Source organism: Urocitellus parryii, chromosome 2, assembly GCF_045843805.1.
Source record: "Urocitellus parryii isolate mUroPar1 chromosome 2, mUroPar1.hap1, whole genome shotgun sequence".
NCBI lineage: Eukaryota > Metazoa > Chordata > Mammalia > Rodentia > Sciuridae > Urocitellus > Urocitellus parryii.
The window spans coordinates 66197166-66212581 of NC_135532.1; the positions used below are offsets into that span (position 1 = coordinate 66197166).

A 15416-nucleotide genomic window follows, 5' to 3' on the forward strand; every position below is an offset into this window, starting at 1 on the left:
TAAATGACCAACACCTAGAAGTGGCCATATATGGTACCCTTTATTCATTTCCCAATATTCTTACTGGGAACGTTAATGTTAAGATCAGTCTCCAAATAAACCATGGAGCTCCTTCAAGTCAGTCTCTTGCCGACCTCTATCACCACTGACCCACTCCATTTTTGAAACTGAATTAACAAATGAACATGCCTGAAATCAAGCTGAGAAGAGAGTTAATATACAAGACACAATCTGAGCTCAATTAAGTACTAAGTCAGGAGGGTAGTGACTATAAATAGACTTAATAAATGTACAGAGGAGAGAGGCCAAATGAATGCTTTGTGGAAGGAGGAGTCTGTGCTGAGATTTGCAAAATAACCAAGACTGAAATGAAGGAACAGAGAGGGTGATTCAGGCTTAAGCAATAGCTTAATAAAATCATGTCTATGTCAATTCCTTTATCCTCCCATAAACTTCATGAGATAGGTACTATTATCATCTCCATTTTACAGAATAAGAAACGACTGAGATGGAGGATTAAGTAGCTTGATCAAGTCATAGAAAAAGTGTTGTGACCAGGACATAAATATAGGCAGTCTTTCTGCAGAATCCACACACTTATTCCCAGAGTCATTGAGAGAAGATTTGATACAAGGAAAGCAAGTAAATCTCACTTTGCAAATAACAGAAGCCACCCTGACTAATTTAAGTGGAGAGAGAAAGATTTTTTAAAGTAACAGCTTAGAAGGTCAGAGAATCAGAGTTGAATACCACATAGCCAGGAACAACACGGGTAGAACAAAAACCAAGCACTCTGGGTCTCTTCAGTGAAAATACCACTACTGCTGCCTCCCAGTATTTAATGCCAGAAAGTCTGCTGCAACCGCCCTCCACTCACCGCATGTGCACACACAAATCACTCTGCTAGGCTCCTCTCAGCATCCTCTTCCTGTGTGCTGCAAATGACTGGCCACATGGCCACATCATAGCAGCAAGAGAGTCTAGGAAATGTAGATTGAAACAACAACAACTCTATTTGGGAAGACTGGAATCACTATATGTGAAGCAAACAAAATGTCAAGATGATAAAGATGAGGGGCAATCACAAAGGGCACCACACATTCCAGTGACAGGCAAGGTGAAAATTTTTAGCACAGTCACATATACAAAGCAGGACCAGCTCATAAAGGCACAAGTTCATTTCACCTGGAAACAATTTACAAAGACCTTACCTGGGTCCTTTGTAATAGCCAGGAACACTGTAAAGATTAATTTAAAAACTGCAACTATTAGGTGCTTGGTAAATATTTTCTCAAGTATTTCAAAATGTTATAGGAGAAAAATATAGGTTATTTTCCTCACAAGTAAAAGCAAACAGCTATTAAATAAAAGCTATTAACAAGTTTGCCACATTATATATCATACATATTTTTGCCTCTTAAGAGTTTTTTTAAAATTTATTTATTTATTTATTTGACAAGTAATTTGCTTTAATGAGGAGTAAAAGAGCAAAACTTAACAGCTAAAAAAATGTCAGCTTTCACAACTTTTAAGCTTCCCTAAGGATCATTTTCTAAGTGTAGACTCTGAATAGTAGTGATGTTTTATCTTTTTGGAAACAAATTCAAAATAAATCAGACATAGTCACTAGAGACTTTTTAAACTTTGGAAATAGAAAATAAATGTTAAACCTATTTAATGATCATGGCCATAGGTGTCTGAATAATATTTCAAATGCTTTCTACATTAACAATTGTTTCTAGTCCTTTTATTTAAGGAAGGATAACCTCCCATGTGATACACAGTATCTTTAAGTGAAGTCCAAGAATACAGAATTAAAGTCATCTATTTTAAAGTGTAAATTATTAGCAGAAATCAGTTTTATAGTAGCATAATGTCAATGTATATCATTACTTAAGCTCAGACTAGCTTTTTTTTCCTGCTAATGTTAAGTCATAGGAAACATCTCAGATGTATCAATAGTGCTAAATCTTTTTTTCAAAATCTATGTGAATAACCTAATGTATATTTTTCATTTCAAATCCAAAATATTTTATATCCCCAAATTAAAGGGAAATTCAGATTAACAGTAACAATGCAAGAGCAGTTGTTTTTTTAAATTACTTAATATGGAATAATAACATTCTAAGTATATTCCATATAATTTTATTCATTCCGCTAAATTTTATACCTTTTACTATGCCTGAATTTAAATATGAAAATGTTTTACATCATTTTCAGGAACATCTTTAGACATTCACATCTTTGGAAATGTGAATATACCCCAAAGAAAGGAATGTTAGTGTGGAAATCAGAAGCCTCTATGGCAAATAAAATTGGGCAGGGGCAGGGAGCAGGAGGGGAACAAATGACAAAATTATATTATACAGTCACACATTGTGAATAGAAAGAGGTAATCTTCTTTATATCTATATAATGACTTGAGAAAACAATAGACATTAGGGTGTTTTTTTTTTTATTTTGCTTTGTTTTATTTTGTTTTGGATTGAACCAGGGGCCTTTAATCACTGAGCCACATCCTCAGCCATTTTTGAGTTGCTGAGGCTGGCTTCGGAAAAGAGATCCTCCTGCCTAAGTCTACCTAGTCACAGGGATTATAGGGATACACCACTGTACTCAGCTGACATTAGGGTTTTAATGATGATGTCTATAAAAATGTTACTTTGGAAAATACCTAATGGTAAAAGACTGATGATGAAATGTGTAGTAACGTATTTTTAATAAGTATAATATTGCCTGGGAAGATAATATGTGATCATACATGATTGTGTAGATATGTAGATATCATATAGGATACATGATGTGATCATATATGATTGTGTAGATGACAACATCATACATATGAGCTAAAAATAATATGCAGATTGTCATTTCTCTAAAATGTGCCAGTAGCAACTGCATTGATCATTAAAAAAAAAAAAACTCAAAGTCTCTGCCACTTTTTATACTATTATCCATTTTAAAGAGTCTGACTACTCACCTTTTATATGACTTTATAATAAAACTTCAAGCAACCCAGGCTGCTTCTACCATCTTGTTATAGCTGACTTAGCCAAGAAAGGTTGGCGATTTTAAAAACAGTTGCATTAATTTCTTTCAAGTTGAAAACTAAAAAGAAATTAAAAAGAATTTTCTCTTTTAAAAAAGAGAAACTAGAAAAAATAATTTTTTGCTCATCTAAATGTTAAAGAATGGGAAGACTGCCTTACTGAGCTTCGGTTTTAAGAATGAATGATATATCTCAATCATTATCTTCATGGCTTCATTGAGAAAGATACAATTAGCTATGACATGAACATAGCAATGAAATTCAAGTGTGACAGTCAAAAAGGGATAATTAATCATGGTGACTATGAGTCATCCGAACATCATAGTTCATTTCCAACTGATAAGAAGTTCACATTTCTTTACTAAGGAATTTCTTTTGATAATAGTGAAGACAACAAAAGGGACTGACCTGACCGCTAACATTGGTCAGAGTTTCATTCTTCATAACCATGGACATGACCCCTCAGTAGGACATTAAATGGGCCCAAACTGTCACTAGGTCAAATGCCTCCATAGCACACATACATTATCCTCAGAGGTGACGTCTCATAATTTGTGCAATAGTGGGTGAGGTTCTAGGGGGACTACTGATATCTTTATGTTGTTATGTACTTATAAAAATCTGAGTCCTCAAAATACTATGATAGTTTTCTAGAAGCTGAATCTAATATGCAGTATCAGGTATGTTCAATAAATTATTTCTGAAATTGATAGGGCACACAGCTAAATAGAACTTGGTCCATGTGATGACCAACTAGGGGTTATTTGTGCATGTTTTATCCATTGTTAAGTGAAAACATATTAGAACATATATAGTAAAATATTTTAAAATATTTTAAATCTGACAAAATTAAATAAAATGGTGATTCTAAGGGTGTTTGTATTTACTCTAGGCTGCCTCTGACCCTCTGTAGGTAAATTTGCATTTATTGGGCTACTGAACTAAAACTTCATAAAATATAAATTCAATTCTTACCTATTAACAAAACACTAAGAGTTACTTGAAATCAGATCACGTCCATTGTAATACCTAGTTATGAAAATTGAATTATGAAGATAACTTGTAATAGTGAAAGGTTTTGATTCACAAGACATGGCCTCCCTTCTGTGCCTGTTACTTACTAGTTGTGTGATCTTGGATGTACAGAATCATTTTTACTTAAAAAAAGAAGACAGTACTACATTCACTCTCAGGATTACAAAGATATGTAAGCATTTGGCACCATTACATTCTCCCAATGAACTGCCCCCTTATCATTTAAAAAATTCCATTCTAATTTTGGTTATAGACCTAATTCTGAAGTCTGATACCAATACAGGTACCACAGTTTGTTTGGGTTCCTATTTAATGTTTGTGTGATATACCTTTTCTAAACTTTTGCATTTTTTTTCTTTAAAAAATTATTATAGAAATATTATGCTTCTGGAAAAAAAAATACTCTGAGCTGTTAACAGCATTTATTCCAAAGTAATGTGACAGTCTTTTACTTTCTTCTTGATAGTTTTATTTTTTTCACTTTTCTACAATTAAAAAAAAAAATGTTGCTAGGCATAGTAATTCCAATGTCTGATCTCAGGATCAACATTGTGTTTACACACAGCCAACAGGGGGCATGACTGAACATAAAGAACCTTCTTCCTCCAGATACAGAGGGCTGCAGTCCAAGTCAGCATTCACTGAAGAATTCACCACCTACATACAAGGCCATATACTCACACATGGTTGTGCTTTGACAAAACGTATGAAAAAGTGACTTTCCCTTTGAATGATCTGAAGCAATTTCTGCTAAGGCCCTCCTTGAGCCATGATTCATATTTGCTCTCATATAACAACATATCCTCAGCCCTCTGGCATTTTAACTTCTACAAATTCTTAAATGTGAAATTCTTAAAGAGCACATAACGTAAAACGTAACTGTTTACCTGCATTCACACAGTTTTAAATGGAACTTTAAAACACATTTCATCTTATAAAGCTGAAACTCTATACCTATCAAACAACTACTCATTTCCTCTCCCACAAGCCTTAGTAATACTTTGTTTCCATGAATTTGACCACTTTAAATTATGTTCTTTACTTCTAACGTATCTGGGTTTTTACACTTAAGAGATTTCCTATAGATGGCATGTAGTTGGGTTTCAATTATTTTCAACCTCACAGTCTGTCCATTTATTAATTGGAATAATTCAACTATTTGCATTTGATGTAATTATCAGTATATTTGATTTAAATTCACCATCTTGTTTTTTTTTTTCCAATCTTCTAATCTGTTCTTTGTTCATTTTTCCTATTTTGCTTTCCTTCTTTTGGATAACCCAAATATTGTTTTCAACTCATTTTGCTGGTTTAATAACAACCTGATATTTTGTGTGTACATAGCTATTCTCGTATCTACTATATACACTTTTTCTAATGAGGAGGGGGGATACTGGGGATTGAACTCAGGGCAATTGGCCACTGATTCACATCCCCAGCCCTATTTTGTATTTGATTTAGAGACAGGGTCTCACCGAGTTACTTAGAACCTCACTTTTACTGAGGCTGACTTTGAACTCACAATCCTCCTACCTCAGCCTCCTGAGCTGCTGCAATTACAGGCATGCACCATCATGCCTGGCTATACTTTCCTTCATTACAGTCTACACTTCCCTATAGTATAAGAACCCTACGACAACATCCATTCCCCTGCTCAGTGCTGCTATCAAGTCATTTTCCTTCAAGGTTTTAAACTATATAATGCATTGTTATTACATTTCCTTTAAGTAGTCAACTGTCTTTAAAAGGGTATTCTAAATATTTTATACCATTTTAAATGCTCACTTCCTGTCTAGAACTGAATTTCTACCAGATTTTCCTTTCCTTAGGCCTGAAGAAGTTTCTTTCTTCTGTCCTAAATGGTTTCTGACAAAAAGTTTATTTCTTCATATATAAAACGATTTCCTCCTGTGGCTGCTCTTTAAAAAAAAAGTCATGAAGGTAATAGTTTTTAGAAATTTGATTATTATGTACTATGGTGTGGTTCTCCTGCTTGGGGTTCTCTGAACCTCTTGGGATTTGTGGGTTTATACTTTCTTTCATATTGGATTAATGTTCAGGTATTATTCCTTCAAGTACTGTTTCTGATCTTCCCCTCCTCCTGAAAGCAACTGTGCATGTCATACAAGCTGACGCTCCTCCCTGCTTGTTCATGGAGGTTCAGTTCTTCATTTTCAGTCTTTCTCCCAGTGCTTTATTTTGGATACTTTCTATTGCTCTGGACTCGGTCGTTGATCTTCTTCTTCTGCAATATGTATCAATGCCATCTATTTTATTTTTAAATTTAAGATACATTTTTCCTACCTCAGTTAATATTTTGTCATAATGTCCAGGTTCTCCTTTAAATCTTGGATTATACAATCCTGCCTATGAATTCACTATTTCTGTCATTTCTGGGCGTGTTTCCGTTGACTCACTTTTTCATTGGGTCACGAGTTATATTTTCCTACTTCTTTACACATCTGGCAATTCTAAATGCCAGACACTGCGATTTTTACATTATTTCATGCTAAAACTTGATTTTTACATTATTTCATGTTAAAACTCTGGAGTAGATTTCTTTCCTTCTGCACACCGTCGAGGAACCTGAAATCCTTTTGTTGCTTCTAAGGTTTGCCAAGGCAGGTTCCAATCAGATTATTCTGGGACCAAGTGTACCTAAACCCTTTATTAAGCTGTGACCCTTCTGAGATCTCTCCTAACAACCTAGGTAGGAACCTGATTCTCCACTCTGGTTTGTGTGAACGTCACCTGTGCTCCAGAAATTGTTTGGCCTGGTGCCTTCCAGTTGGTCTTTTTGCCTTGCATCACTCCCAGGAAGTAAATTCTCCGCAAAACCCTTCAGGGACCCTCTAAACATCTCCATACTGGGGCTGGGCTTGGAGGTCAGTGGTACAGCGCTCATCTAGCAACTGTGAAGCCCTGGGTTCGATCCTCAGCAGCACATAAAAATAAGTAAATAAAATAAAGGCATTGTGTCCAACTACACTGATAAAGTAAATTAAAAGATCTCCATATTCTCTCTTTGTACAACTCCCTTCTGTTCCTCTCAAGAGCTGACTGCTCTGATCCCTCCCAATTCGAATCCCTGCCTAACCCAGGAGACTGCAAGCCCTCCTCTCCCTGCTCGGCCCAGACGCTGTCTCCAGTTTGACTCTTTTCTCACTCCTTTTCCAAAGATGATTGCCTGTGGTCCAATGTGTGAAAGATATTTCCGATACTCTGCTTGGTTTTCTATTTTTATGGCAGGAAGTCAATTCCCACAGGAGTTACTCTTTCGTCATCAGAACTAAAAGTCCTCCAAGGGTTAAATAGGATTTTTTTTTGAGGATGTGCTTTATACACTCTGAATCAGTATGCAAATGGTAGCACAAGAAGACACATCCAGATAGAGGGAAATACATACTTTGTGGTACAGATTTTTTGATTTTTTTTTCCTTCTACCAAAAGACAAGTAAGTAGATCACCATCTTCCCTAAGCTGAAATGTTCTTAAAAGGTTAATTTGCCTCAACTCAAAATCCCCAAATTACTTGGAGCATGAAATTTCTGTAAGAAGTATTCCTTTTCACAAAGGACTGACCCTATAAAAATGCAAATAACTCTTAGAAAGGATACATTTTACATTCTACTATTAATGAGACTGCAGTTTCAACTGGTCATCTATAGGTTCCTTGAACCACTGGAGTACAATCTGAGGGTTTGGGGAGTCTCAGGATTGTGGGCGACTAGAGAATAAAGTTGAAGGAGAAAGTACATTGCTAAAGGGAAAGAAACAGGGCAGAATGATCAACTTCACAGCTTTGCCCAGGGCAGGCCCTGAGGGAAAGAATTTGTCTGCCTGCTATATTTCCCTTGGGTACTATCTGTAATTACTATCACAGCTCATTGATTTTCAATTCTTTCTATTAATACATTTATTGGCCATTCTGACATTATTAAAATCAGTCCAACTCTGCATCTTTAGTGAAGGATATCTGTTCCCTAAAATATGCATTTTCTAAGTGCAGAATTTTTTTTCCTGCCTTTTTTTTTTTTTAAAGTCTTCTCCCATTAGCAGAAGCTGTGCTTCTGCACACTGGTCTTTGGAACCAGGTAGTGACATGCAAATATTTCACTACAGATCAAAAGACCTCAAGCAGTGGGTCATCAGAGAGTATTAAATGATACGCAAATTCATATTTCCAAGATAATTCTACCAATTTACTAGCAATGCCAGGCCCTGTTCCACAGTAGGAGGGGAAATAATGAGATTCTGCTAGAGTGGAAATCAAGTGGCATTTTTAACAAATGACTTTTCTTCACCTCTGACAGTCATTAAAGTAACACTGTCTTACTAAGCCTTTATGCACAAATGTACATTAAATCTTTAATGTGAAATTAAACATAGAGGTTTACTCTTGGAAAGTTAGGTTTGTTGTTGGTCCCCCTCTCCCCTGCCATCAAAATGCTACTGAATTTTAATGCCATTGGCTGTTAAACAAGCATTCCATAGCATCTGTCTATATTTATTTATTAAGCCTAAAACTTGGATTTTTTTTTTTTTAAACACTACCAGTCTTAAAATCCTCTCCATTCTATAGAGTGGCAAACAGGCTTCTGCTTACAACAAACAGTCTCGGAATGAATCACCATTTATTGAGTGCTGCCTATTCATAAGTTCCTGGGCTGCGGTGAGGAAGAATAATGAGAATCATAAAACCTAAGTTCTGCTCTTTGGCAAGTTCCATTAGAGGTGCTTCATGAAGCCAGTCAGCTCTTTTTGATAGAGAATCATCCTCCACACTATGTTATGAATGTCCTGCAGGATGGTTTAGTAAAGTTACTGCAAGCTGCTTCAAAGGAAAAGACCAATTCCCCATTGCCCTCTTTTGTCCTACCTAGAAAATGAGAATGCTCCAGGGATCTGTATCGAGCAGGGCTGATATTTTCTGTTAGTGAGACCTGGAGCATATATATGAACCTATCCCTGCCACCCCTGCACCCATCCTCGCTACTGGGCAGTAGTGGCAAAGGGCTGTAGGTTCTCCCAAGTGGAAACACTGAAGTCTTTTACCACTCAATTACAGGCAGCCTGGAACACTTAAAGTTCTTGCGACAACCAGTCTCCTTCTCTAGTGGTAGTACCACACTACTGCCACTCTTCTATGCCAGTCCACAATTCAGAGGGTGGGTAATCGAGGGCTACAACACCTTGCAGGTGGCACAGGGAGGCAGAGTAGTGCTCTCCCCCCTGCCACACAGGTGTGGGCCTTAGGAGACAATATGGGAGGCCAAGCAAGTGATGTTTGTGTTTTTCTCCAACGCTGCCAAAGCTGCACCCAAGTAATTTTTTCCCACATTTTTTTTTAATTTAAAGAGGCCTTTTTTCTTTTTAAAACAATTTAAAGAATTTCAAACAAGCCATGGCACAAGCCTGTCATCCCAGCAATAGAGGTGGAGGCAAGAGAATCGCAAGTTTGAGGACAGTGTTGACAACTTAGGGAGACCCTGTGTCAAAATTAAAAATAAAAAGGATGTAGCTGAGTGGTAGAGTGCTCCTGGGTTCAATGCCTAATACAAAAAAAAAAAAAAATTTCTCCAAGCATATACGAAATGAGGTAGAATAAACAACTCCTCCTCCTTACCTGTCAGCCAGCTTCAGTAAAGACAGGATCATGACCAGTCTTGTTTCATCTCTTTCCCTATCCCTTCTCCTCTCCCAGTTAATTCTGTAGCAAATCCAAAACATATTTACAATTCCAACTATAAATATTTCAGTAATCTTTTTTGTACTGGGGATTGAATCCAAGCTTAGCTCAACTACTAAGCTACATCTCCAGCCCTTTTCATTTTTTATTTTGAGACAAGATCTCACTAAGCTGCAAAGGGCTTCACTAAGTTGCTGAAGCTGGCTTTGAAATTGAAATCCTCCTGCCTCAGCCTCCCGGTTTGTTGGGATTCCATGGATTTGCATCACTGTGTCCAACTCATTAGGTATCTTAAGGGAGGAAGAGCAGGAAGAAAAGATTAACATTAAACAGAGACATGAGATGGGAGGGAAAGGGAGAGAAAAGGGAAATTGCATGGAAATGAAGGGAGACCCTCATTGCTATACAAAATTACATATAAGAGGTTGTGAGGGGAATGGGAAAATAAACAAGGAGAGAAATGAATTACAGTAGATGGGGTAGAGAGAGAAGATGTGAGGGAAGGGGAGGGGGGAGAGTAGGGGATAGGAAAGGTAGCAGAATACAACAGTTACTAATAGGGCATTATGTAAAAATGTGGATGTGTAACCGACGTGATTCTGCAATCTGCATTTGGGGTAAAATTGGGAGTTCATAACCCACTTCAATCTAATGTATGAAATATGATATGTCAAGAGCTTTGTAATGTTGTGAACAACCAATAAAAAAATAATAATTAAACATGAAAAAAAAGTATATGAGCCAAGTACTATTTTTTTAAAAGGTGTGGACAAATACCATTATCAAAACAAAGAATAGTATCACTTATAATTATTTTCTCATTTTATTGTTCTTTTGTGCCGGGTGATAAAATCCAATTAGGATTTGAAGCAATTCTACAGAAGCACTTAAATAAAAATTAAAGTGAAAAAAATAAGGGTTTCATTTTAAGATTTACCTTAAATCTGCATGGGGTAACATAGATGCCAAAATCTATATTAAATATTTCATGAAACTCACAGCTAGAGAAATGGATGTGACATGACCTTTTACTCCCATTTTTCTTTAAAAGGAAAATATTTATTCACCACTGGCAACATGTAGGCAGTCTCTTATCTCTTATGACCCTGAGTGTCCACCTCTCAGTTGAAGCGACCGTGTTGATGGAGACAACCTATTCCTCTAGGCTGGTACCTGGCTGAACAAGCAGGTGAATTCAAGTCTGTCTCCCTTTTAAAGTCTTACATATTTACTTCCACTCACAAACTGCTTTGTTGTTAATGAGATCGTCAAACTCCTAATTAGAAATGCTTTCTCTCCTTCCTTGCCCTTCCCTAGGACCAGAGTGTCAGGCGAAACCTGCAAAGGCAGACTGCTATACCCCCACTGCACAGATGAGGCCAGAGAGGCCTGGAGATATGAAGAAACTTCCCCATGTCATTCAAGCTGGTAAACTGCAGTGCCAAGAATAAAATTGTGTTTTATGTCTTTGAGGCAGTGCCCTTTCTCTGTGTACTGCCTTATCTGAGTGTAGAAGTTCCAAAACTCTTCTTCCTGCTATAGTCCTTTGCTTAATAACATGTTAGAACATCCAAAGGCTGACAGCATTTGGGAAGTTCCTGTAACAGCAGGGCACAAGAACATAAGGTCAAAGATAAAGTCACTCAAACACTCCTTGCTGTGCCCCTGAAGCATATCACAAGAGCACATGCCCTTCCTACAGACTGCTTAGCAGCATGCACTATATTACCAACAAGCCCGAAGGAAACTAAAGTCACGTTTCAGGATAATCGACTTAGATATCACACAACTGAACTGTGAGTTGGAGAAATACAAACAGAAGGTGCCCAGAGCTGGAGCTGTTGTGTTGCCATGCCCATCTGGTTCACACAGCTGCAAGACTGAGACCTGCACCACCAGTGAGAATGTGTGTTTCCAATAGTTACAATTTTGATTATCGTGTTCACAATAACCCTATGAGGCAGACAGAGTAGGTTTACAACTGGCTATTGATGAGTTGTATATTTTTTACAATGCTAGTTTTAATGTGTAGACAAATTGAATAAATCATGTTTTTACTGAGCAATGCCCATGTATCAGGAACTACCAGAGATATAGGGAAGAAATACTAAGACATAGCTCTTGCCCTCTAAAAGCTTACAGTCTGATTGAAGAGACGTGACCAAGTTCACATGCTATAATGCTCATTCAGAGAGCGGGGCAGAGCAGCCAGAACATCTCTGAGACCTGAAATGTGCTCATCAGGTCATGAATTTCTTGGAGGGCAGGACACCTGCAGAAACCAGCTCAAAGGGGGAGACTTGAGGGACTACTTAGAACAAGCAAGTTTGTGGAGACCCGGTTGGGTACAGTGGTGAATCTTTAAAAATGCTAAAAAAAAGTATCTGTTTTCTTCCCCCAAAGACTTAAGGTTAATGCCTGTGTCAAGGATAAAATCTCAAAACTAGGTTTTTCAGTGTGATAGTAGACTGAACCACTGTACCAACTCTGGGCTCTCAGTCACTACTGTGATACAGTGAGTTTACCTAATTTTGTTTACTGTAAACAACATGTCATATTTTTTTTTCAAAATCCCATAATCACACAAGGATTATTTAAATTTCAATAGCCCATTTATGTGACATTTGTTTACAAAGAATCAATCTTCAGCCAGTCTTTAATTGTAAATAAGGAAAGAATTATGAAATCATCAAAATTCTAGCACTCTTCCTAAAAGCAGGCATGAGATTCTGAAATTACATGATATATACCATCTGCCCCATCATCACCAATGAAAAATCCAGTGAAGTGTCCAAAACTGAAAATCATTCAAGTTCAGATTTTATATCTTAAATTATTGTATTCTATAAAAAGTTAAAGTCCAATATATTTCAATAAACACTGCAAATTGTTTCTCTTGAAGCCTTACTATCAAAGAATGAAATTATCTCTCTCCTATTTAAGAAGTTCATACAAAACTAAGAAAAAATATTAAAGTTTTTATTTCCCTCCAACATGCACAATTTAAATTAGGGTTAAAAATATCAACATCTACTCCACTCACAAAAGAGAAAATTGATTTTATTGAAGTGGCATTAAATAATACCCCACAATTTCTCCTTTCCCTGTTTAAGTACAAAATAATGCTCTTTATAAACAATGTAATGTGGGGTTCTTATTTACACTGTAAAAACTCTACAAGCATTGGCTTTTTCTTTCTTTCTTTTTTTTGAACACTTAAATCTTTCACAAAAAGATTACCTTGAAATCGAAAAATGACGACAGTAAACGGTGAAGAATTCTCTGGATACTGTTAAAGATTACTAGGCTGTTGGCAACAACACTCTACCCTGGCTTTGACCATTGGTCCAGGTCATAGTTTCTGACTGCAGGTGTTCTGTAGCTTTTGCCTTCCTCTCACATGTACAGTTGGAATGGAATTACTGCTATTCAAGTTAAAGAAAGTATCATGAAATGAAAGCCGCACTGCGAAACACAGGTTGCTTTTTCACTTTTTTCCCCGTCAGCAATAAAAAAGGCCATCCTCTCTGAATGAGATGTAATGATGTCTGTGAACTGTGCACAAATTTACTTTATTAAACTCATGACAATGCATCTAGACTTTGAGAAATGAGTTGAGACAACAGATTTAAAAAAAAAAAAAACTGAAATAAACCCTTCCTTTGGTTAGATGAACTAATCAAGGTTAAAAAAAAAAAATATCTAGATGTTTTGAAGGATCTATGGAGTTTAACCATACAGTTTGGCCAGAAAACCAGGCGAGCACATAACTCTTCATGGAAGGCTATCTAGGGACAATGAACTTTTAGTAACTGCCACACAGTTTTCTCCTTTACGATGCTCTACTGCCTCAGCCTTGGGCTGGCTCCTTGAGAGTTTGTCATTACACTAAGCTTCGATGGCTAACATACTCCATCAAGTTCATTTCAGAGTTACACAAATCAACACTGAACAATTAAGTGAAATGCCATCCTCTACCATACATAACCAGATCTGTTTCAACAAACACATTCTTACTCTGAAAAGGAGACACTGTGTTGAGATGTCATACACCTTGTCACCCACTGCTCAGCAATGTCAAAGTTACTGAGACCCTCTAACTGCCACTACCTGGATCTGAAACCTCAGCAGCCATCATGAAATCCTTTGGTACACTGGTATCCCACCCCTTGAGTGGAATCGCAGATGAACTTTCATACTGATTTTCTGTTACACATTTTTATTCATGTCTAAAATATTTTTTGAGTGTCCAAGAACAAAACATTGCTGATTCTAATGTAGTATTTTTGAAAAAAGATACATTAAAAAGGTAAAGATTATACATTCACTTATGTCCTTGTGGCAGTCATCTGGAGTGTCTCAGTGCTGGAGGTTTAATAAGACAGGTAGCCCACACGCATTCAGGCACATAGCAGAGCTTTTTCCCCCCTTACATATACAGAGTGGACAGCAATTCTGCAACCAATTGTACCACCTGTATGCTTTACGTTAGTAGAGCTGTAAAGTTGACAAATATAAAATGTAATGTCCTATGTCCTTAAAGTAAAACCTGTGTTTTAGTGCTTATATTTTCAGTGCCCATAAATTAATTCATCAATTTGATTAGGTAATGTGCCACATACATATAAACTTTCTTTCTTTTTAGGCACTTTTCAAATTCACTGACCTCAATTTCATCAACCATCCCCTAGTCTTCATGGAGTTGAAATAAAAGGGGGGAGGGTGTAAATACCAAGGTCGAAAGAGAAATTCATCCAGTAAACGATAACATTCCCACTCCCTGGGCTCTGACACTTCTTAACTTAAAACCTAGCTATTTTGTCATGAGGTTAAATTCTCATCTCATTTCTTCATGTTTCCCTTTGTGGTGGGTTTTTATTAGATTTTCAAAACACCCACCAAATTTAAAGAGACGTAATTGTTCTTAGAAGGTCCCTGTGCCTCCCTAACTTCAAGATGCTATTCCTTCCAAGGGAGGAACAGTTGAGGTTAAAACTGGGTGAGAATCAACCACCATCTCAGGTAATTTTTACTCGGGAAAAATGCAAGCAGTGGGGAAAAGTAAAGGTGCTCAGGGTGCCCTGGATACAAAGGGCATGATCCAAAAGGGAAGGAGGCAGGCGTCACTGGAAACTTCTGCTTACCCCTTGTTCAGATTCCAAAAGCTCTGTTTTGACTCTGACTGCCGGCATCCCATCAAGCATTAACATTCTGTTCTCAAAGGTGTTGATATTCTGAGAATGAGAGAGAGGAGAGAGAAAGAGAGAGAGAGATTTAGTTATACAGCATCAAAAGAGGACATCTGATAGCGTCTTGCTTCCTAGTAGTACCTTTGGTACTGCTAACCTAATTCTTTAACAGTGAAGTATAATTAAATGAAGGTATCATCATAACCAATTATCCCCCCACTCTGAACTTTCATTTGAAATAATGACCAAGAAGTTGAATTAATCAGTCTGATCCTCTGACCTCTGGGTTGGAGGTCAGCCTGTAATAAACTGCAGTGTGGAAACCTTACATTAATTTTTATGGAGCTGACAATTTATCATACTTTCTCAAGAATGGAAGGAAATATAAGCCAAGTTTTTCTCTTTCTTAGTCCTAGAGGTTGCCCTGTGTACAGGCATTCATAAAAGAGAAAAT

General features: G+C 37.0%; 1 protein-coding gene across 2 annotated transcripts in view; it reads right to left on the minus strand.

Annotated features, from left to right (window-relative positions):
- Positions 1–15416, minus strand: part of Klf12 (KLF transcription factor 12) — a 426606-nt gene that overhangs the window by 225038 nt on the left and 186152 nt on the right. For both annotated transcript variants that reach the window (XM_026398090.2, XM_077792866.1), the window contains exon 3: positions 14918–15007. In XM_026398090.2, coding sequence (XP_026253875.1) covers positions 14918–15007 — 90 coding nt within the window. The remainder of the gene's footprint in view (positions 1–14917; positions 15008–15416) is intronic.